Below are 23,716 nucleotides of genomic sequence, written 5' to 3' on the forward strand. Positions count from 1 at the left end.
GCAGTCAGCTCTTACTATCCCCCAACTTCCATCCTTTGCCCAACCCAACCTGCTATACACAAGCCTAGCATATCTTGTTTCTTCTCTTGCAAAATCTTAAAGATCCTTCTAAGCTGCTCAATGTTTATGAATTCATTCAACATTTGAAATTGACCAGAAAACAAAAAGTAGTAAAGTAGTATTTTCCCTTCATATATATATAAACTTGTTAGTAAAGTTTGAGGTGGAACTACACTAAACATGGAATTCTATTTATAAGTAAAAACCACAAAAGGTTTGCGTAAGAATATCACTGTATTTATTTTCCCTCAGGTAACTTTTCTATGTCTTCACCATTTTCTCTTCAAAATTAGAAGAAAAATATCCCAAAGTTTAGAACTGGATCACTTGGCCCTTTCTCTTCTTATCTCCTCCCAGTTCAAAATGCTTGCATCTCTTAATGGCCAGCATCCTCTTGGATCTGCAGTTAGGCTCAACACATTCCAGCCTTAGCACAATCTTCTTTGTGGTCTTAGCCTTCTTCCGGAAAATTGGCTTTGTCTGCCCACCATAGCCACTCTGCTTCCGATCATAGCGCCTCCTTCCCTGGGCATACAAAGAATCCTTGCCCTTCTTATACTGTGTCACTTTGTGAGGCTGATGCTTGCCACACTTCTTACAGAAGGTTCTTCGGGTTTTAGGTACATTGACCATCTTTGCAGCAGGGCTGTTTTGTCTATATGATGAAAACTGTAGCAAAATATTTAAAATAAGATAGCAGACATTAAACATTCCGAAAAGTGAAAGTGCTATACAAGTATATACAGGAAAACCGTATACATAAATGAGCAATATATAAATCCACCACGTACTCATTTTCCATATGAATAAACTTACATAGAAGTTCACACCTTTTTGAAACACTTCGTTTAAATTACTGGAGGACTAATTTGTCGACCTAAAGAACTGAGGCAAGGCCGAGCACGGTGGCTCATGCTTGTAATCCCAGCACTTTGGGAGGCCGAGAAGGGCGGATCACCTGAGGTCGGGAGTTCGAGACCAGCCTGACCAACATGGAGAAACCCCGTCTCTACTAAAAATACAAAATTAGCCTGGCGTGGTGGTGCATACCTGTAAGGAGAATCGCTTGGGCGGGGTGGGGAGGGGCGAAGGTTGCCGTGAGCCGAGATCGCACCATTGCACTCCAGCCTGGGCAACAAGAGCGGAATTACGTCTCAAAAAAAAAAAAAAGAACTGAGGCACAATTCATATAAGTAGAGTGTTTATTTGGGGCAAGTTTGAGGATTGCAACCCAGAGCACAGATTCAAAATGCCCTGAGTAGCAGCAGTTGCAAGTGGGTTTTTAGAGGAAAAAATGGCAGTTCCTAAACTGTTTACCAATAATTTACATTAAAATAACACAAGCGATTGACTGGCTATACATCATTCTTTTTATGACAAATTCCAGGAACGCGGACATAATGGGTAAAGCAGCTAGTCAGGAATAAAATGCCAGGCATTAAGTGGGGAGGTGTCTGAAGTCCCATACTGCTGTCTCTCCGGGCCCGGCAAATTTTGCACATCTCAACTCACAATGCTCCGAGCCATTTTTCTTTTCTCATACAGAACAAGACTCACGAAAACCGACAGCAGCAGCTTTAGGAGGCCCAATACAGTCAGTTTTCCGTACGAAATGGGTTTAATTAATTGTGACTGCCCCAAAAGAAAAGCGCGGTTCATCTAATTTTCTTCCGCAGAAAAGGAAGTTAAGGACCAGAGTTTGACTCCCTTCCCCCCACCCACCTCCTCCATTTTCCAGCTCTAGAGAATGGCTGAGACAGTGCGCGACGTTGTAGCTACGGTTACGACCCGCCCCGTTCCTTCTCCGAGAACAAAATCAGCGTGGTATCACTTTTCCCCTCCGAAGCACAGTCACCCGTCAGCAGCCTCGAGGGGTGACGTGTCCTTATCAAGCCGGCGCGCCTCGCGATCCTACAGCCGCCATGCCTGAGACCTTTTCCTGAAGGGAGAAACCTGCTCTCGAACTAAGGCCGGCGAAGGCCGTGGGTCTCGCCTTCCCTTTCCTAAGAAGGCCTAGTCCTACCCAGGATTCTGAGCAAGGGAGGCTCCTATTGGAACCGCTACAGCCTCGTTCTTAGCTTACCGAGAAACGGCGTCCAACACCCTCGCCTTCCGCAGCTCTCGCCTAACAGGAAAGGGAAGAAAGAGGCGGAAGTGGGAACTGCACCTGAGCGACAGTACTGCGAACCAATAGGCAGCCGGAGACTGCGGTCAGGCGCCTTCGGTCGCGTCTGGAAAGCACCAACCAACGGTCTAAGGGGCGGGCCGGAGGGGTGTGGGCCGGAGGGCCGCGGTGTGCCGCGGGCTAGTTGCGGGTTGTCATAACGGTCCCCGCCGGAGTGGGGCGAGGCCGTGTCGCTCAGTCCTGGCCATCTAGGGCCCCTGTAAGGATGAGAGCGCAGAGGACGCAGGGCCTCTGGAGGCGCAGGTAACAAAGCTAGGGTGCGGTGGGGACCCCGGCTGAGCTTCTTCCGGGACCCGTGGTGCTGAATGGAGAGGACGGAGACGAAGCCGAGCCGCGGCTCCTAGCGGCGGCGCCGATGCTCGAGCTGTAGCTGCCAGGCGAGGATGTGTGGAGCGCAGGCGGCGCGGGATAGCTGAGAGGTCTCGGGCCTCAGGACCCCCGGGGCCCGGGATGAGTTAGCGAGGGCAGCCGCGGGGGCCAGTTCCGACCGTGACAGGCCAAGGCGACGGCCGCCGCCCGCCCTCCCCTTCCGTGCAGAAGCAGCTGCTCCTTTCCCCGCCCGCCTGCGCTCCCGGCCCTGGAGACCATGAGGTTCCGCATCTACAAACGGAAGGTGCTAATCCTGACGCTCGTGGTGGCCGCCTGCGGCTTCGTCCTCTGGAGCAGCAATGGGCGACAAAGGAAGAACGAGGCCCTCGCCCCACCGTTGCTGGACGCCGAACCCGCGCGGGGTGCCGGCGGCCGCGGCGGGGACCACCCCTCTGTGGCTGTGGGCATCCGCAGGGTCTCCAACGAGTCGGCGGCTCCCCTGGTCGCGGCAGCCCCCCAGCCCGAGGCGGACAACCTGACGCTGCGATACCGGTCCCTGGTGTACCAGCTGAACTTTGATCAGACGCTGAGGAATGTAGATAAGGCTGGCACCTGGGCCCCCCGGGAGCTGGTGCTGGTGGTCCAGGTGCATAACCGGCCCGAATACCTCAGACTGCTGCTGGACTCACTTCGAAAAGCCCAGGGAATTGACAACGTCCTCGTCATCTTTAGCCATGACTTCTGGTCGACCGAGATCAATCAGCTGATCGCCGGGGTGAATTTCTGTCCGGTTCTGCAGGTGTTCTTTCCTTTCAGCATTCAGTTGTACCCTAACGAGTTTCCAGGCAGTGACCCTAGAGATTGTCCCAGAGATCTGCCGAAGAATGCCGCTTTGAAATTGGGGTGCATCAATGCTGAGTATCCCGACTCCTTCGGCCATTATAGAGAGGCCAAATTCTCCCAGACCAAACATCACTGGTGGTGGAAGCTGCATTTTGTGTGGGAAAGAGTAAAAATTCTTCGAGATTATGCTGGCCTTATACTTTTCCTAGAAGAGGATCACTACTTAGCCCCAGACTTTTACCATGTCTTCAAAAAGATGTGGAAACTAAAGCAGCAAGAGTGCCCTGAATGTGATGTTCTGTCCCTGGGGACCTATACTGCCAGTCGCAGTTTCTATGGCATGGCTGACAAGGTAGATGTGAAAACTTGGAAATCCACAGAGCACAATATGGGTCTAGCCTTGACCCGGAATGCCTATCAGAAGCTGATCGAGTGCACAGACACTTTCTGTACTTATGATGATTATAACTGGGACTGGACTCTTCAATACTTGACTGTATCTTGTCTTCCAAAATTCTGGAAAGTGCTGGTTCCTCAAGTTCCTAGGATTTTTCATGCTGGAGACTGTGGTATGCATCACAAGAAAACCTGTAGACCATCCACTCAGAGTGCCCAAATTGAGTCACTCTTAAATAATAACAAACAATACATGTTTCCAGAAACTCTAACTATCAGTGAGAAGTTTACTGTGGTAGCCATTTCCCCACCTAGAAAAAACGGAGGGTGGGGAGATATTAGGGACCATGAACTCTGTAAAAGTTATAGAAGACTGCAGTGAAAATCACAGTTACAAAAGCAAAAGTGACAGTCTTCTATTTTTGATATTTGTCCGAACAGGACATACAATTGAATAAAAGAGTTTAGGAACTGGTTTCTGCTTTAATACAAAAAATCTTGTAAAAGGTGTCCAAATACATAATAATCTTTTCCGGTTATGTCTGATTAAGATTTAAAACTGAAGGTTTCATTTTGGGAGTAGGGTGTTAAAGCTCAGTCTGTATCTGCTAAAACTGATTATTGTTGATTGATATGAGAGAAGAGGGGAAATTTTATTTAAATTGCATCTATTAATCTTTTTATCTGAAACTTTGTACACTTTTCCACTTTCAAAACCTATTTTAAGTACAGCAAAATTTATTTAAAACTGTCATAGCAGTAAAAAGTATTACGATGAAATTGTTAGGGTATTAATGGAACAAACCCAGTTTCACTCTCTTGACACACTTATTAGGAAGGGATTGCTTCACTGGTTTAATAATTAAAAAGTTATATTTGTTAAACACCCTGTCAGAACAGTCATTTTCAGTATTAGATTCCTGTACTATTGTGTTTTGAGTGTGTTTTGGAAACTTCATAGAACACACTTTTCTTTTGGAATGTATTTGATTGATAAAGTTTAAACATTGTTTTCACCTCAATGTAGAAATACAGTGGTTTTGTTTTTTTTTTTTATTTTAGTGCTGACAAAATAAAATACTCATTTTGCATAAAAAGGTTCCTAATCCTTTTGCAGAATAAGTTTTGTTTACTCTTTATACCAAAATTCAGTGAAGGCATTCTACAAGTTTTGAGTTAGCATTACATTTTAATATTTACTATTGCTACATTGTATAATTGAGTTTGAAATAAAACCCAGCTTATGACAATGCATTCCCTGTGCAAGAAACTGTTTGGCTTTCAAATTACCCAGGCATTGAAAATGAATGATAAAAAGTTGCTGTGTAAGGGAAATACAGCCTAAATTGTTTTTGAAAGCCAGAAATGATACAAAGTTCAGTCATGCCAAAGTGAAATACTTTGTAGTGCCAGCTTTAACTTAAATCATACTTTTTAAAAGGACAGATACAGAAAATTATAGGAAATAGGCTTAAATTTTGCTCCATATTTGATGTAGACATTTATAGAAGTTTCCCTTAATTTGTAATTGCATTCAACCAAAAATTTCTCATAAAAGACTAATTTCTGTGTAAAGATATTAGGGGCTGGGTGTGGTGGCTCATGTCTGTAATCCCAGCACTCTGGGAGGTTGAGGCAGGCAGATTGCTTGAACTCAGGAGTTTGAGACCAGCCTGGGCAACATGGCGAAAACCCATCTCTACCAAAAATACAAAAATTAGCCGAGTGTAGTGGTGCATCTGTAGTCCCAGCTACTTGAGAGGCTGAGGTGGGAGGATCCTTTGAGTCTGGGAGGCAGAGGTTGCAGTGAGCCTAGAGCATGCCACTGCACTCCTTCCTGAGCAACAGAGCAAGGCTCCATCTCAAGAAAAAAAAAAAAAAGTTCTTAAACTTGTAACTATTAAATGGCAGTCTCAAAATTATTGCATCAATTTAAGATTCATAGTAGTTTAAGAGCACATATGCTTATCTAAGGTGAGGCAAATAGTTCTCTTGCTTTACGAACTACCTTTAGACTTAGACTTACCCTCACAGCCCAATCTGGTGCAAGATTTTGCCTGGGGGTTATAAATAAGGGTGAATCAGGTACCTATTTCTGGTACCTATTTCTGGTACTCTGACCTGACATCACTAGTTCAAAGAACTAAAAAATTAGGTTATTTCCAGGACTGAGCTAAGAAGGCCAGAGTCTGAAGTAGTAGCTGTTTTTGAAACAAATAGATCAGCTCCTGGCTTTGGGGTTAGTGATTAAATCAACAAATATTTCCCTTTCTGCATTTCCTTCCTTTCATTTTCTTTGGCTGCCCTAAAATTTTTTGTAAGAAAAAAACCTGTTAGGATCTTCTCTTTGCCTCACATTTTAGGTGTTATAAAGGAAATTGATTATGCAGGAGGCTGAGATGAGAGGATCACTTGAGCCTAAAAGTTTGATTCCAGTCTGGACAACATAGCAAGACCCATCTCTTAAAAAAAAGAAAGTGATTAGGAAACACTGGCTTTTTGGTTTTTTGTGTAATAATATAATGAAGGCAATTCTCCTATCAAATTGCCAGATTTTAAAAATTCCAGTTTTACTCTTAAATTTCTATAAAACCACAAGATGTTTTAATATTTCAATAACTTCGAAGAAATACTTCAAAACTGAATTTTGAAAATCATTACTAAATAACTAAATCATATATACTTTATGTAAATAAAATATATATAGTTTGTGTGACAAAGTAAAATATAGAGTTGATGAAAAATACTACCTTTTATCTGGTGAATTTGTATCGTAATTGTTTAGATTAATATTGGTTAGTAAAGTTCTTTCCCCTCTAAGCTCCATTTCAAGCTTACATATGTCCTATTTAGTGAGACTGAGAAAGTTTTGAAATTCTACCCCCCACACATGTACTCATAATTACAGTTAATTGCATTCTTGAGGATTACTTTGTGTGACAAACACAACTTAAGTGAATATTTTGAAATTTTATTAAAGTAATGACAAAGCAAAATTTAACACAGAAGTATATATACATAGGTTGTATTAAAACTAAATGTTTTAACTCTCAAATAGAAAACATACACATCTATTACAGAAATCACAAAACTTATCTCCATAAGGAAACTTTAAACTCCAGAGGCAAAAAAAAAAAAATTATCTCCAATTTCCCCCATGAGAATCAAAATTGCAATTTTTTTTAAAAAATTGCAAATTTTAATTTTATACTTTAATGCCTTTAGTTTTAAGACAACAGTTAACGGAATCAATTTTAGATACAGGCATTTTTTAACCTTAATATTTAAAAGTCCGAAATTATATAGAATTAATCCAAATCATATAGCAAAGAATTCTGAAAACTGAATGCACAATTGGTCACATGATCTTTAATGACCTGCACACTGCCATCCTGCATATTGGTTTCTTTTATGCTGTCAAATCCAGGTATATTGTGAACTGTAGTTTTCTTCAGTAATGAAGATAGGTGATCTCCATCTGTTTCTTTCTCTTCAGTTATTACTGACTCGTTTAAGTTATCTTTTTCCTCATTTGAACAAGTAGCACTTTTTTCTTTTATAAATTCAGATTGCATTTTTGACTCAGGTTGCTGAGATTTTCCAAGTATCATTTGAGAAACATCAAGAGACTCTTGTTGAAAGCATGTAACTGAACCAAAGCTATCTATTTGTAGTGCTTTAACTGCTATAGATGAATCAGAATCAGTTGTAGAGGTGTTACAATGTTCTATATATTCCTTTTCAGTTAGATGACTTTCTTCATTTACTCTTTCCTCCTTTCCTTGTAGCTGATCAGAGTTACTACACTCTTGCAACTGTGTCAAGAGAAACAACAAATTAATAATTATTTTAAATAATACAAAATTAAATTGTACTACCCTCTGGAAATAAAATTTTTAACAGTTGTGAGGTAATAACCCTTACAGACCTGCAGGTATACTTCCAGGCTTCCCTGTCAAAATTCATCCTCCAGGCTGGGCACAGTGGCTCATGCCTGTAATCCCAGCACTTTGGGATGCCAAGGCGGGCAGATCACTTGAGGTCAGGAGTTTGAGACCAGCCTGGCCAACATGGCAAAACCCCATCTCTACTAAAAACACAAAAATTAGCCGGGTGTGGTGGTGCACACCTGATAATCCCCTCTACTTGAGAGGCTGAGGCAGGAGAATCACTTGAACCCGGGAGGTGGAGGTTGCACTGGGCTGAGACTGTGCCACTGTACTCCAGCCTGGGTGACAGGGTAAGACCCTGTCAAAAAAAGAAAGAAGGAAAAAAAAAGAAAAAGACAGGCAGCATTTGAAGGATGACTTTCTTTTTTTTTTTTTGAGACGGAGTCTTGCTCTGTTGCCCAGGCTGGCACAATCTCAGCTCACTACAACCTCTGCCTCTGGGTTCAGACATTTCTGCCTCAGCCTCCCAAGTAGAGGGGATTACAGGCATGCACCACCACGCCCAGCTAATTTTTGTATTTTTAGTAGAGACAGGGTTTCACCATGTTGCCCAGTCTGGTGTCGAACTCCTGACCTCAAATGATCCACAAAGTGCTGGGATTACAGGTATGAGCCATCACGACTAGTCTGCTGCCAGTCTTTTTTTTTTTTTTTTTTTGAGATTGAGTCTGGCTCTGTCACCCAGGCTAGAGTGCGGTGGCGCAATCTTGGCTTACTGCAACTTTTGCCTCCCAGATTCAAGCGATTCTCCTGCTTCAGCCTCCCAAGTAGCTGAGATTACAGGTGCCCGCCATCATGCCCGGCTAATTTTTATATTTTTAGTACAGACGGGGTTTCACTATGTTGGCCAGGCTAGTCTCGAACTCCTGACCTCAGGTGATCCGCCCACCTTGGCCTCCCAAAGTGCTGGGATTACAGGTATGAGCCACTGCGCCCAGCCTACTGCCAGTCATTTTTTAACAATGTAAACCTGGCACTAATATCCTGATTATATCCTTTCACAACAATAATCCATACTTTTCAACATGGTCTACAAAACTATTTAACAGTTATAAGCACATTGTTGAATTTCTTGAATTTTCTTGAATTCCTCTAATTTTTCAGAGCCACCCTTCTAATACGTATGTCTGTCAATTGTGGTAGTTACTAAATCATTTGCACCTTCAATACTGAAGACTATAAAAATGACCAAAATTAAGATTGAATTAGAAAGAAGGTACAAATTGTATAACATAGTTCCCATGGTTTGAGAGTCAAAAAAGATTGTATGTCCCTGGACTAGTACTCAAACTTCCTAAGTGTTAGTTTCTCTTTGTTCGTCATTGTAGGGTTATTTTGGGATTAAATGAGATAATGTGAAAATGAATAGCAAAGTGTTTAGCACATAATAAATACACAGACAAAAGGCTTTTCTTGGCTGGGCGCAGTGGCTCACGCCTGTAATCCTAGCACTTTGGGAGGCCGAGGCGGGTGGATCATGAGGTCAGGAGATCGAGACCATCCTGGCTAACACAGTGACACCCAATCTCTACTAAAAATACAAAAAATTAGCCAGGCATGGTGGCACGCTCCTGTAGTCCCAGCTACTTGGGAGGCTGAGGCAGGAGAATCACTTGACCCCAGGAGGCAGAGGTTGCAGTGAGACGAGATCGCGCTACTCCACTTCAGCCTGGGTGACAGAGCGAGACTCCATCTCAAAAAAAAAAAAAAAAAGAAAGACTTTTCTTCTCTTAACATCACTCTGCCCAACCATTATGTAAATTTTGTTTAAAGTTATGACATTAAGAAATCAATAATTTGTTAGGTTTTAACTCTGTGCTTCATTACTCCTCTATAGAGCCCACCAACTTCCTTACCTTTGCATTAATTTGAATCTTATTATCAGTAACTTGAAGAACTTCAATTAATGGTGGGGTTAAGGACATAGACTGTTTGAATGGAGAGCTCAGGACCTCTTCAAGAAACTCATTAACATTTTCTTCATTGACAAATAACCTTTCCTAAAATAAAAAGGGAAAAAACATTCTGCCTTATAAGTCATATTTGACAACAGTTGTATCTCAAAGCAGCTCACAAAAATTCTCACATTGTTCAGGGTTACACTTTTTAAAATGTTTATTTTAATATTATTCCTATGAGCTGTCTTGGAAAAATTTAAGTTTGGTATTGTACAGGGCAATAAGAGTTGTACTAAGAACAAACATAAATGTATAGAAAAAGAACCTAAAAGAAAGAGGTCTTGGTCCTTTTTCTGTCTATTAAATCTGACCTTTTAGTATTTCTTTTCTTTCTTTTTTTGTTTCTTTTGTTTTGTTTTTTTGAGACATAGTCTCACTCTGTCGCCCAGGCTGGAGTGCAGTGGTGCAATCTCGGCTGACTGCAACCTCCGCCTCCCAGGTTCAAGCAATTCTCCTGCCCCAGACTACCGAGTAGCTGGGATTACAGGCGACCGCCACCATGCCGGGCTAATTTTTGTATTTTTGGTAGAGATGGGGTTTTACCATGTTGGCCAGGCTGGTCTTAAACTCCTGACCTCAAGCTATCCACCTGCCCCAGCCTCCCAAAGTCCTGGGATTACAGGTGTGAGCAACCATAGCTGGCCTCTTTTAGTATTTCTTAAGAATAACATCATCTCTAGGGCTATAAATGGGATCCCAGATACAAAATATAATTCAGCTTTAAAACATTTCCTAATGAGGTGGCTAAGAAATATACATGAAAAGATCTATTCAAATTTTGTGTGACCAGTTGCCTTTTAGTTCTTGGGTGGGTAAGAGCCAATTACAGTATTTTATTTCAAAGAAGTGGTGTTTTTTTTGTTTGTTTTTGTTTTTGAGACAGAGTATTGCTCTGTCTCCCAGGCTGGAGTGCAGTGGCATAATCACGGCTCACTGCAGCCTTGACCTCCTAGGCTCAAGTGATCCTCCCGCCTCAGTCTCTACAGTAGCTGGGACCACAGAACATGCCACCACTCTCGGCTAAGTTTTGCATTTTTTTGTAGAGACAGCGTTTTGCCATGTTGCACAGGCCTCAAACTTCTGGACTCAAGTGATCCACCTGCTTTGGCCTCCCAAAGTGCTGGGATTACAGGCGTGAGCTACCACCACACCCAGCCCCCCGCCCCCCCCCCTTTTTTTTTTTGCCTTGAGACAGGGTCTCACTTTGTTGCCCAGGCTGGAATGCAGTGGCACACTCATAGCCCCCTGCAGCCTTGACCTCCCTGACTCAAGCAATCCTCCACCTGTGCCCCCAAGTACCTGGGTACCTGGGACTACAGGTGCATGCCATAATGCCCAGCTGATTTTTACATTTTTTGGGCCCGGTGTGGCAGCTAACACCTGTAATTCCAGCACTTTGGGAGGCCAAGGTGGGTGGATCACTTCAGGTCAGGAATTCGAGACCAGCCTGGCCAACATAGTGAAACCTTGTCTCTACTAAAACTGCAATCACTTGAACCCGTGAGGTGGAGATTGCAGTGAGTCCAGCCTGGGCAACAGAGTGAGACTCTGTCTCAAAAAAAAAAAAAAAAAATTAACATTTTTTGTAGATACAGGTCTCACTCTGTTGTCCAGGCTGGTCTCCAACTCCTGGATTCAAGCTGTCCTCCCACCTTGGCCTACCAAAGTGCTGGGATTACAGGCGTGAGCCACTGCATCCAGCCAAGTGTATTATATTTTTAAGCACTGGGATACTCCAGCGTGACATTAGCAAACTGTATAGTTACTAAAAGAATGAAGTAGCATATATTCAGGGCATTTTGAATCTATGCTCCAGAGAAAAAGTAAATTATGAAAAAAATTAGGCTGGGCATTGTGGCTCATGCTTATAATTCCAGCACTTTAGGAGGCCAAGGCAGGTGGATTGTTTGAGCCCAGAAGTTCGAGACCAGCCTAGGCAACATGGCAAAACCCATCTCTACAAAAAATACAAAAATTAGCCGGGAGTGGTAGCATGCACTTGTGGTCCTAGCTACTCCAGAGGCTAAGGTGGGAGAATCGCTTGAGTCTGGGAGGTTGAGGCTGCAGTGAGCCATGATCGCGCCACTGCACTCCAGCCTGGGTGAGACAGAGCGAGACTCTGTCTCCCAAAAAAATAAATAAATAAATAAATAATGAGGTAGATTTCGAGATGCTGACATGAAAAGATTTCCAAACTATTACTAGGAAATGCAAAAATCACTCTTTTACCTGAATCCCAAACACAAAGCAGTTTGTTCATGTCAAGTGAATACAGATATATAGTTAGGGTGTGGGGAGAATAACCATATTAACCATATTTTAAATTACTTAATTTATAAAAGCAGTTCATTGTTGCCCCAAATAAAAATGTTTTCCTCTGCAGTTTTATATAAGCAAATTTTGTAATTACAAAATAAACACAGCTCATTATTTGGTCCAAATAGGTGGAAAACATCAGAAAGAAACAAGTTTCAAGTTATCTTATATTGGGAACATATATTCAGAGCAACTTGAATATGTATCTCCCAGCTTGCAGTCCTCTATTTTGGCCCAAATAAACTCTCTCTCTCTACACACACACACACACACAAACATATTTCTTTTTTTTTTTTTTTTTTTTTTGAGAAAGAGTCTCGCGCTGTCGCCAGGCTGGAGTACAGTGGCGTGATGTCAGCTCACTGCAACCTCCACCTCCTGGGTTCAAGCAATTCTGCTGCCTCAGCCTCCCAAGTAGCTGGGACTGCAGGCGCGCACCACCACGCCCAGCTAATTTTTGTATTTTTAGTAGAGACAGGGTTTCACCTTGTTGGCCAGGATGGTCTCAATCTCCTGACCTCGTGATCTGCCTGCCTCAGCCTCCCAAAGTGCTGGGACTACAGGTGTGAGTCACCACGCCTGGCTATGTATTTTTCTTCCATTAAACAGTATTTAAAATCGTGAAAACCTACCAAACAAAACTGAACCTTGGGAATAGAAAAATTTTACATTTAGAGTAATTGGCTTTGCTATTATTTGAAGATCCAGAATAACACAGTGATACAGAAACATCCCCATCGAAAGCATTTCTAATGTTCATGCCTCTGGAAAAAGACAACATTTTTGACTCATTGCAAATAATACACCAAATATTTTAATTTTTAGTTATCCCAAGGAATATATAATGGAAATGGTTATGATTAAAATACAGAAGATTTGCAGCCGGGCGCGGTGGCTCACGCCTGTAATCCCAGCACTTTGGGAGGCCGAGGCGGGTGGATCACAAGGTCAGGAGATCGAGACCATCCTGGCTAACACGGTGAAACCCCATCTCTATTAAACATACAAAAAATTAGCCGGGCGTGGTGGCAGGCACCTGTAGGCCCAGCTACTCGGGAGGCTGAGGCAGGAGAATGGCATGAACCCAGGAGGTGGAGCTTGCAGTGAGTGAGCCGCCCCACTGCAGTCCAGCCTGGGCGACAGTGCAAGACTCCATCTCAAAAAACAACCAGAAGATTTGCATAAACTTGCCTTTTCACTCTAATGACTGATGAAATGACTAATGAACTGAAAAAGTTACTGACCTCAGAGGCTCTGAAGATTTTGGAAAATTGTCAGTGAACACTGAAAACTTCAATACATATATTTAGGATTTATTTGTAAAGTTCTGACCTTGAAAGCCACAAAACGGTCTCTTTATGATTATTTTCATGTAATGCATATAATATTATCATTATATATGTTCCACTACTCATGATTTTTTTCCAAAAATTTAACACTGAGAGCCTGGTCCAGTACAAAGTAAAGCAAAAGAGTTACATGCTGTTGTTCCATCAGCCTTAGAAAAATGTGATGATTAGTGAAGTAATTACAAATCTATTTCAGGCTTCAAAGATATAAAATACAGTTGCCCTAATCCCATTTTCGTCGTTTATTTTCTAAAATGTTAGCATACTTGAAAATCAGATTAAAATGTATTATTGAATATTTTCTTAATTGCTTGTCCACAAAGTTTTCTTCCCACATTGTGGGTTATTTTCATATTTACTAAAACAGTTACAGGAGAACAACTGCCCTTTCCTAAATGTCCCACTTCTGATGACATAAACAGATACTCAGTTTCATATTTTATATTCTAACAAACTACCTTAGCTAGCCCAGCTATTTATTTTACCACTTTTGGAAGGTTTCCAATTAGCCACTTCTCATAGAGATACCCAACTCAAAAATTACACATGTAACTTCCTAGCAAATTTCTAGAAAAACAAGAAGGAAAAGTAAAGTTTTCTGGTAAGTTAAAGCCCAAAGTCTAATACTTAATTTTTCTTTTTTTTTGATACAGAGTTTTGCTCTTGTTGCCCAGGCTGGAGTGCAGTGGCAAGATTTCGGCTCACTGCAACCTCCACCTCCTGCGTTCAAGTGATTCTCCTGCCTCAGCCTCCCAAGTAGCTGGGATTACAGGCGTCTGCCACCACGCCCAGCTAATTTTTGCATTTTTAATAGTGACGGGGTTTCGCCATGTTGGTCAGGCTGGTCTCAAAGTCCTCACCTCAGATGATCCACCCGCCTTGGCCCCCCAAAGTGCTGGGATTACAAGCGTCAGCCACCGCACCCAGCCAACTAATACTTAATTTTTAATATATAATCCGTGCAGCTAGTGTTGTTTGTCAGCACTCAACTCTTGTTTATGTTAAAAGAGCTAAAAAAAATTACATGTAACATTAACAAAAACCACCAATTGTTCATTTATGAGTTTAAAGAATCTTTAGAACTTCAAATTTTAAGTTTGTTTTGTTTTGTTTTGAGACGGAGACTCGCTCGGTCGCCCAGGCTAGAGTACCGTGGCGCGATCTTGGCTCACTGAAAGCTTCGCCTCCCGGGTTCAAGCGATTCTCCTTCCTCAGCCTCCCGAGCAGCTAAGACTACAAGCGCCCGCTACCATGCCCGGCTAATTTTTGTATTTTTAGTAGAGACGGGATTTCACCATATTGGCCAGGCTGGTCTAGAACTCCTGGCCTCAAGTGATCTGCCAGCCTCGGCCTCCCAAAATTCTGGGATTACAGGCGTGAGCCACCGCGCCCGGCCCGTAATAGCAAATTTTTAAAGTGAGATGGGATATTTCAAATATGAGGACTCCGGAAAGAATTGTTACCTCCAAAGAATCGTTGTTTACACCATAATACCACTCTCTCCAATGTCCATGGCTCTCTGGAGATTTTGCCAGTTCTATCACTGCATTGTTTGAAGAAATGCTAATCACAGGTTCTGTGGTACTCAATTTATTCTCTGGAGCAAACTGCAAAAAGAAGGAATAAACTAAGTCTTGCGCGGAGAAGCGTAATTTGTACCAGAGGGGATTCAAATCTCCTTGAAGACTTTGCGGCTGGATCCGAGGCACCTGAATGAGCAGAGTCAAGGTTTCTTTGTCCTGCTTACACAGTAACGGAGGACACAAAGGCTCCCCGCTCTTGGTCCCGGGACCACCCATGGCGCGGGCTGAACGCTCGCCGCCCGTGCCCTCCGACTCCTCGCGCGTTTCCACACTGCTATCTCCGCGCGCACTCTCTCTTCTCGCAGAAGAATCCCAGGCCAGGCCCCGGGAGGAAAAACAAGGGGAGCCTCCGCCACCAGGTGAGTTTTCTCCTCCGGGAGATGGCTCCTCCACGCTGCCCGGCGATGACCCCGCGTGCCTGCTCAAGTCCTGCTCCCCCGGCTTGGGGACACGCTCCTCTCCAGCGCCAGCCGGCGGAGGCGCCACCTCGGGGTCGCCCAGGGTGGTGACCCCGGAGCCCGCAGCCCCAGCCACGCAGGTATCGCGGCCTCCGTCCTCGGCGCGACTCCCCGCGGGTCCCGCCTCCCCCTCGCGAGCGGAAGCGCAGGCCTGGCAGTCAGTTCCGGACCGGTCCGCGGACTCTTCCGGCGCGGCGGCGGCGACGGCGGGCTCCCGGCGCGCGGCCGGCAGCACCACTGGCAGCGTAACCACCAGCTGCCGCCGGGCCTTGTTGAATTGTGCCTTGCCGCGGCCATGGTCCACTGGGTACGGGAGCGAGAGCCGCAGCCGGTAGTCGGGTTTCCTCGAGTCGAGGCACAGCAGCTTTCCCGTGACCTCCAGCGCCGCCTGCTCGGCCGAGCGCAACAGCGGCAGTTCGATGGTGATCACTAGCTCATGGGGCACGGGGCTCGGGGCTGAGTCCCTGGAGCAGCGGTAATCCTGGAGGTCCACGTGGTGGCGCTGCACCACGCTGTAGCGAGGCTCGGTGGGGGCGGGCTGCAAGGCCGCTTCCGGAGGGGAGGGCGCCCGGGGCCCGGGGGCGGCCGAGTTCCCGGCTGCTGCCGGGTACTGGTAAGGGTAGGGGAAGTCCGGGAGAGGACCCTTCGGCTCCCTCTCAGGCCTTGCCGGGATAACCCCGGGCAGGGGCGTGCGCAGCACCGCAGCCTCCGGGGTCCCCTTATACTTGGCCTTCAGGGTCTTGGCATTCCTGCGGTCCAGCTTCACGCTGAACTGCTTCTCGACGGCCTCCAGGGCCGTAGCGTCCAGCATCTGGCGGAAGCCCTCGTGCCTCCGGGCCAGCGCGAGCGCGTCTGGATGGAAGACCACGTCGTAGACCATGTAACGGCTGCTGCTGCGCCCCGCGTACTCGCGGCCGGGCGCCAGGCTGTAGGGCAGGGACCAGTGGCTGCCAGGAGCTGCGCCCCGGTCGCCACCGGAACCGGGCCGGCTGCTGGGCGCGCCCACCAGCGCGTTGCTGCAGACGTTCACGAAGCAGCGCCGCGCCCCGTCCAGGCTGGTGCGCAGCACGTGGCCCGGCTCCGGGTGCACGAACCGAACCTCTACCCCGCGCTCACGCTCTAACGCGGTGATCTCCGCCTCGTAGCGCCGCCGGTTCTCCGGGTCGGTGAGCTCCTCGGCGTACTGGGAGAACATTCGCCGGAACTCCGGGTCCTGGAAGGCGGAGGTGAGCCGCTGGACCTCCTCTCCGCTCAGGTCCAAGTCCTCCAGCGACGAGGAGGCCGCCGCTTTGGACATACTGTCCTGTGGCTCCTCACCCTTGGGCCAAGGGGGATCAATCTGACACTGGGTTGGGGGATCCGCCTCAGAGTCTTTGGGCAGCGGACAGTGACGCGGTGGAGGTCGGTAACGGCTGGAAAATTGAGCCTTGAGCAGCGCGTGCTTGTTGTCATAGTTACACCACTAACATTCGGAAGGAGGGGTAGAGATCTTGGTGGAATAGGCCGGACGCGGTGGCTCAGGCCTGTAATCCCAGTACTTTGGGAAGCATAGGCGGGCGGATCACGAGGTCAGGAGATCGAGACCATCCTGGCTAACACGGTGAAACCCCGTCTCTACTAAAAATACAAAAAATTAGCCGGGCATGGTGGCAGGTGCCTGTAGTCCCAGCTACTCGGAAGGCTGAGGCAGTAGAATGGCGTGAACCCGGGAGGAAGAGCTCTTGCAGTGAGCCAAGATCGCGCCACTGCACTCCGGCCTGAACGACAGAGCAAGTCTCTCAAGGAAATCATGGTGGAATAGTGGAAATGCCAGAAATAGCCCTCTTAGATTCTTCAAACCAATCCACCACCGTACTTTCTCTGTTTTGTTTTGTTTTTCTTTTTTTGAGACGGAGTCTCGCTCTGTCACCCAGGCTGGAGTGCAGTGGCGCAGTTTCGGCTCACTGCAAGCTCCGCCTCCCAGGTTCACGCCACTCTCCTGCCTCAGCCTCCCGAGCAGCTGGGACTACAGGCGCTCGCCACCACGCCCAGCTAATGTTTTGTATTTTTAGTAGAGACAGGGTTTCACCGTGTTAGCCAGGATGGTCTCGATCTCCTGACCTCGTGATCCGCCCGCCTCGGCCTTCCAAAGTGCTGGGATTACAGGCGTGAGCCACCGTGCCCGGCTTCTTTCTCTGTTACATGGATTCCTATGCCATGGTGCAGTTACTTCTGCAGAATAACTATTGTAACTGTCATAATTTCCAGCATTACGTACATTATCCCATTCGTTGTTCACACTACTTGAAGATAAAAACCTCATCCCCATTCCACAAACAAGAAGATGGGACCTGAGAAGTTGGACCAAGGTCACAGAGGCGGTGTATTCAACAGGCGAATCCAAACCTAAGTTTATCTGCCTTTTTTCACTTTGCTAAACCAACATTTCAGTCTTTTCTATTGTTGTTGAAAGTCTCACTCTGTCTCCCAGGCTGGCGTGCAGTGGCGGGATCTCGGCTCACTGCAGCCGTAGCCTCCCGGGTTCAAGCAGTTCTCCTGTCTCAGCCTCTCAAGTAGCTGGGATTACAGGCACCTGCCACCACGCCCGGCTAATTTTTGTATTTTTAGTAGAGATGGGGTTTCACCATGTTGGCCAGGCTGCTCTTGAACTCCTGACCTCAGGTGATCCGCCCTCTTCGACCTCTCAAAATGCTGGGATTACAGGCGTGAGCTATGGCGCCGGCCAACATTTCAATCTCAGTGTTCCTCCTTTGCATTTTCTGGAGATTCCACTATCATATTTATCCAGTTAAAACTCATTTGGGGCAAGACATATGGGCAGGCTATTCATAAACAATTACCAGTGGCCCGTGAACATATAAAACTAACTTGATTAATAATAAAAATGCAAATATACCACATTTAAACTACCAAAATAGCAAAGATTCTTACAGTTACTGTATTTCCTTGGGGTGGGAGTAGACTTTAGTAAAATCTTTCTAGAGAGCAGTTTTGCAATTGTATCAACACCATTTATTCATTTATATATGTATTTATATATTTTTGAGACAGGGTCTCTGTTGCCCAGGCTGGAGTGCAGCTTCAACCTCTGGGCCTCAAGCAGTCCTCCTGCCTCAACCTCCCAAGTAACTGGGACTACAGGCATGTGCTACCATGCCTGGCTAATTTTTTAAGTTTTTGTAGAGATAGGGTTCTCACTGTGTTGCCCAGGCTGGTCTCCAACTCCTGGATTCAAATGATCCTAACACCTCGGCCTCCCAGAGTGCTGGAATTATAGGATTACAGGCATGAGCCACCACACCAGGTCTAAAACCATTTTTTTTTTTTTTTTTTTTTTTTGAGGCTGTCTCACTCTGTCACCCAGGCTGGAGTGTAGTGGTGCAGTCTTGGCTCACTGCAACCTCCGCCTCCCAGGTTCAGGCAATTCTCCCCGCCTCAGCCTCCCAGGTAGCTGGGATTACAGTGACTCACCACCACATCTGGCAAAGTTTTGTATTTTTAGTAGGGATGGGATTTCACCATGTTGGCCAGGCTGGTCTCCCACTCTTGACCTCACGTGATCTGCCCACCTCAGCCTCCCAAAGTGCTGGGATTACAGGCATAAGCCACCGCGCCCGGCCTAAAACCTTTCTAATGTGCATATTTTTTTGACCCAAATGCCCTTAGAGTATTTAACACAATACTCTTAGAACATTCTCAAGGTGACATCATTTATGATTCTAAAGGTTTGAGAAGAATCTACAAGTTCAACAATGGAACTGATTGAGCAGGTTTTGGTAGAGCCACACAACAGAATTTTGTGCAACCAATCAAAATGATCCTATGGAAGTATATTTATTTACTGGAGTAGTTATTTATTCATTGGTAATTGGTCAATTCAGTGATCATTTTTCTATTCTCAGCAACATTTAACAGTTGATGTTGGCATTACCTCAGTGACAAGACACTTTCCAGATTTCTCTTCAGTCTCATCAGTCACTCTCATAGTTTTGCTCTGTAGGTATCTACTTCTTTTCAACTTCTACATGGAAATGCCCCAAAACTGGGACCCAGTCTCTTACCCATCTATACTCTCCTTCAGAAATATATTTACACTCACAAATACTTGTCTTACACTCAGGTTTTACACTCGTATATCCAGCTGCACGTTTGAGGTGTCCATCTGAGTGATTAATGCATAAGCTACTCAGGCTTGCAATGACGAAGATCAGAACTCCTGACTCCTCTTTTCCCAAACCACTGCCTTATCTTATGGTCTCTTGGAAGCATTCAAAGCAGTTGACTGCCCCCACAAAACACATTTTTCTCATGTTGTGCAGAACTCCAAACTCTCCCATTTTCCTCCTCCTTTATGCTCCTGCCAGTTCTGCAAATGTGGGAGTCACCCAAGGCTTTGTCTATCAGCCCTCTTACCTAATCACATTTCTTCCAAGATGTCTTATCCAAGCCCATAGTTTTAAATGCCATCTGTGTTCAAATTAGTCCTTTCAACAGATATTTATTGTGTGCTTATTGCACTTATTATATAGGTAATTAACAGGGATGTGAAGCAGTTGCATTGCTTTTTTTTTTTTTTTTGAGACAGAGTCTTGCTCTGTCGCCTAGGCTGGGGTGCTTTGGCGGGATCTTGACTCACTGCAACCTGCGCCTTCTGGGTTCAAACAATTCTCCTGCCTCAGCCTCCCAAGTAGCTGGGAATGCAGGCACCCGCCACTGCGCCCAGCTAATTTTTGTATTTTTTAGTAGAGATGGGATTTCACCATGTTGGTCAGGCTGGTCTCGAACTCCTGAGCTCAGGTGATCCGCCCACCTTGACTTCCCAAAGTGCTGGGATTACAGGCACAAGCTACCATGCCCAGCCAGCAATTGCACTTTCATATCCTGGGAGTATATATTGGAACACTGTTAACATAAGGCTTACGACAATGAAATTCTCCTCCCAGATACACATTCAACAGAAACACATATCCCCACCAAAAGACACGTACTACAATGTGTGTATTCATAGCGGCACTATTCATAATTGACAAATTCTGGAAACAACCCAAATTCTCATTCATAGTAGAATGGATAAATGTAAATATCTACCCACACAATGCACTACTCAACATTATAGATGAGTATCATTAACATAATGGTGCTTGAAAGAAACCAGATGTAAAATAACACATATGACTCTGTCATATAATAGACAAAACATGGCAAAATAAATCTGTTTAAGCCAAGCTAGTGATGGCCATGTTGGGAGAGCTTCTGGGTGAGGGTCTGTTAATCTTGGTTACATTGGGTGTGCAATTTGTGAAATTCATTGTGCTGTACACTGACAGTAGATTTTATGTATCTTATACTTTTAAAGTTAAAAAATGTACTTTTTTTTTTTTTTTTTTTTGAGACAGAGTCTCCCTCTTATCTAGGCTGCAGTGCAGTGGCACAATCTCAGCTCACTGCAACCTCTGCCTCCCAGGTTCAAGCAGTTCTCCTGCCTCAACCTCCCGAGGAGCTGGGATTACAGATGCCCGCCAACATGCCTGGCTAATTTTTGTATTTTTAGTAGAGACGGGGTTTCGCCATGTTGGCCAGGCTGCTCTCAAACTCCTGACTTCAGGTGATCCACCCTCCTTGGCCTCCCAAAGTGCTGGGATTACAGGAATGAGCCACCTTGCCCAGCCTAAAAAAAAGATTAAAAAAAAAAAAAACTTTGCCCTCATGAATCTCATCTGGGGTGAGACTAGTGACTCCAAAACTGTATCTCCAGTTCTACCTGACCACTGAGCTCCAAGAGACTCACATGCCACACAGTTATCCACCTTGATGTTTGATGGGCATCTCACATTAACAATTGTACATAGAAATCTTGATTTTTATATCTCAAACTTGTTCTTTCCCCAGTTGCACTAAATACCGCCTACCCAGCTACTTAAACCTAAAACATAAGCTGATTCCTCTTTCCCTCACCCTGCTGCCGTTCAGTTACATAGTCCTGTTGTCTCTTCTTGTACACTCCAAATATATCCACTTCTATTTCTGCTCTGAGCCACCATCATCTCCATCGCAGACTTGTGCAACAGCTTCCAATCGGTCTCTTCAGCTCTTCCCTTCTGACAATCTCTTTTCCAGACAGTTGCTTTAGTGATCTTTAAAATCAAATCAACTTACATCATTATCTTCTGAAAACCTAGTAACTTCATATCCAAGTTCTTTACGTGTGTCTACACTTAATCCCTAACACACTTCATATTCACCATCTAATTTTCTTCCCCAGATCAGTCTAATGTCAGAATACTCTTGACTCCTGTGCAGCCTGGGCACAGGCCATTGAACCTCAAGACCTTAAATGATGTCACCTTAGTGACTCCCTGTAACATGTTTCTCCCACCTCCAACACCTCATATAAAATGGCCAGCATCGTTTTTTGTTGTTCTTGTTTTGAGATGGAGTTTCACTCTGTCACCCAGGCTGGAGTGCAGCAGCGTGATGGTGGCTCACTGCAACCTCTGCCTCCCGGGCTCAAGCAATTCTCGTGCCCCAGCCTCCAAGCAGCTGGGACTAAAGGCACGCACCACCATGACCAGCTAATTTTTTTTTTGTATTAGTAGCGATGGGGTTTTCTCCATGTTGGCCAGGCTGGTCTTGAACTCCTGACCTCAAGTGATCTGCCTGCCTCGGCCTCCCAAAGTGCTGGGATTACAGCCATGAGCCACCATGCTTGGCTTTTTTTTTTTTTTTTTAACCATGGTTTGTATTTGGTATTTTCTTGCTATAAGGTATGGCTCTCCCCGTTTGAAAAGGTAAGCATCATGAAATCTAGGACCTTGCCTTTCTGGTTTACCACTGGATTCTCTGATGCCTAGAACATTACTGGGCAGGCAGACAAATGAATACAGTAAAGAAAAAACTAAGTTTAGTATGTATAGTATGATCCCAAAATATTTTTATAGAGAAAAATCTGGAAGCATATTTACCAAAACATTAACAATATTTCTGATAGTGGAATTGTAGGTTGTTATAACTTTTTTGTTATGCTTGCTTACATTTTATAATTTTCTATGAACTTGTTTAGTAAAAAGTCTTAGAATACCCTACCGTTAGGTTTTAAAGCTTTGCATCTAAAATAGCTTTGAGACATAAAGATGAGTTCCAAAAGGTTTAAAGCACCTGAGGGATGTGTAAAATTGCACTCTATTATAACCCTGACGTCAGTGAGCATAACCAAGGATTAATTGTCAACTTATTTTCACTCACCTTTGTAACATCAAAATTCTGGACGTTTGACCTTAAAAAAGGCATTTCCAAACATGAACACATGAACACACCATACTTCTCAAAGGACAACAAACTACAACTGGTTGTTTAGAAGTGATAATGGACTTTAGGGTTCCTGAACCCTCTGAAATTATGTGTAGGGGCAGGCTCATGTGGGGCTGGGGGACATGGGTCTCAGTAGAGGCCCATAGGGCCCATAGCTTTCATTAGATTCTCTGAGGGTTCCTGCCCTCTGCTTTGCCAAGTTTCTTACTATGTGATGTTCTCTTTCCCAGAAGAATCTCTTTGGGAAAAGACAGTGTACAGTTGTGGAAGAGCCCCCTTGCCCAAAACAAATGTTCTCTTGCCTAAAATTCATCCATTAAGGAAAGCTATCCTTAAAAAAATAATGGGCCAGGCGCAGTGGCCCACACCTATAATCCCAGCACTTTGGGAGGCCGAGGTGGGTGGATCACCTGAGGTCAGGAATTCGAGACCAGCCTGGCCAACATGGTAAAACATCACCTCTACTAAAAATGCAAAAATTAGCCAGGCGTGGTGGCGGGTGCCTGTAATCCCAGCTACTTGGGAGGCTGAGGCAGGAGAATCTCTTGAACCCGGGAAGCTGAGGTTGCAGTGAGCCACGATTGCACCATTGCATTCCAGCCTGGGCGACAAGAGTGAAACTCCGTCTCAAAAAAAAAAAATTAATGCCTTTTGGAGGGAGAAGTTCCTAGGTATTGAGCCATTATCAGTTATTAACCCCTTTGTGCAAACTCTCTTATCCTATCCTTCCGCAAATACTGCATTTGCTCTCTTCAGATGCCATTTGCTCTACTTATTGGGAAGTAGAGGTCCAGAGTAGATGGCTGAGACCTACTGACTTAAGTGAGATACTGTGATAGCACATGCCAGATCCTAATACATAACAAACAGCTTCATGAGACAAAACTTAATGCACTGGAATTTTCTATTCTGCCATGACTCATTAATATTTCAACCCACTGATCAGTTTGACCTTCAGTCTGAAACACTGCTCAAGATAAATGATCTTGTATAACTTCAGT

The 23,716-nt window shown here is 44.9% G+C and overlaps 3 protein-coding genes across 7 annotated transcripts; 1 reads left to right on the forward strand and 2 right to left on the reverse strand.

Annotated features, from left to right (window-relative positions):
• Positions 1-275: 275 nt before the first annotated feature.
• RPL36AL (ribosomal protein L36a like) lies at positions 276-2,270 on the reverse strand. 2 transcript variants are annotated; one of them, XM_063651194.1, is made up of 3 exons: positions 2,144-2,182; positions 1,111-1,188; positions 276-729 (listed from the first exon to the last, which is right to left on the reverse strand). In XM_063651194.1, the coding sequence occupies exon 3, from the start codon at positions 691-693 to the stop codon at positions 373-375; it is 321 nt and encodes a 106-aa protein (XP_063507264.1). In that variant the 5' UTR covers positions 694-729; positions 1,111-1,188; positions 2,144-2,182; the 3' UTR covers positions 276-372. The 2 variants fall into 2 exon arrangements, with proteins under 2 accessions (XP_063507264.1, XP_054304335.1); XM_054448360.2 differs by lacking the exon at positions 1,111-1,188 and having other exon boundaries at positions 2,144-2,270.
• Positions 2,144-4,890, forward strand: MGAT2 (alpha-1,6-mannosyl-glycoprotein 2-beta-N-acetylglucosaminyltransferase). Its single transcript, XM_063651193.1, has 2 exons — positions 2,144-2,615; positions 2,809-4,890. Exon 2 carries the CDS (start codon positions 2,832-2,834, stop codon positions 4,173-4,175), a length of 1,344 nt encoding a protein of 447 aa, XP_063507263.1. The 5' UTR covers positions 2,144-2,615; positions 2,809-2,831; the 3' UTR covers positions 4,176-4,890.
• A 1,858-nt stretch (positions 4,891-6,748) lies between these two features.
• Positions 6,749-16,905, reverse strand: DNAAF2 (dynein axonemal assembly factor 2). 4 transcript variants are annotated; one of them, XM_054448350.2, is made up of 4 exons: positions 15,076-16,831; positions 14,830-14,973; positions 9,600-9,743; positions 6,749-7,608 (listed from the first exon to the last, which is right to left on the reverse strand). In XM_054448350.2, the coding sequence occupies exons 1-4, from the start codon at positions 16,702-16,704 to the stop codon at positions 7,102-7,104; spliced, it is 2,424 nt and encodes an 807-aa protein (XP_054304325.2). In that variant the 5' UTR covers positions 16,705-16,831; the 3' UTR covers positions 6,749-7,101. The 4 variants fall into 4 exon arrangements, with proteins under 4 accessions (XP_054304325.2, XP_054304327.2, XP_054304324.2 ...); XM_054448352.2 differs by lacking the exon at positions 9,600-9,743 and having other exon boundaries at positions 15,076-16,905; XM_054448349.2 differs by having other exon boundaries at positions 14,830-16,831.
• Positions 16,906-23,716: the final 6,811 nt, after the last annotated feature.

Source organism: Pongo pygmaeus, chromosome 15 (genome assembly GCF_028885625.2).
Source record: "Pongo pygmaeus isolate AG05252 chromosome 15, NHGRI_mPonPyg2-v2.0_pri, whole genome shotgun sequence".
Taxonomy (NCBI): Eukaryota; Metazoa; Chordata; class Mammalia; order Primates; family Hominidae; genus Pongo; species Pongo pygmaeus.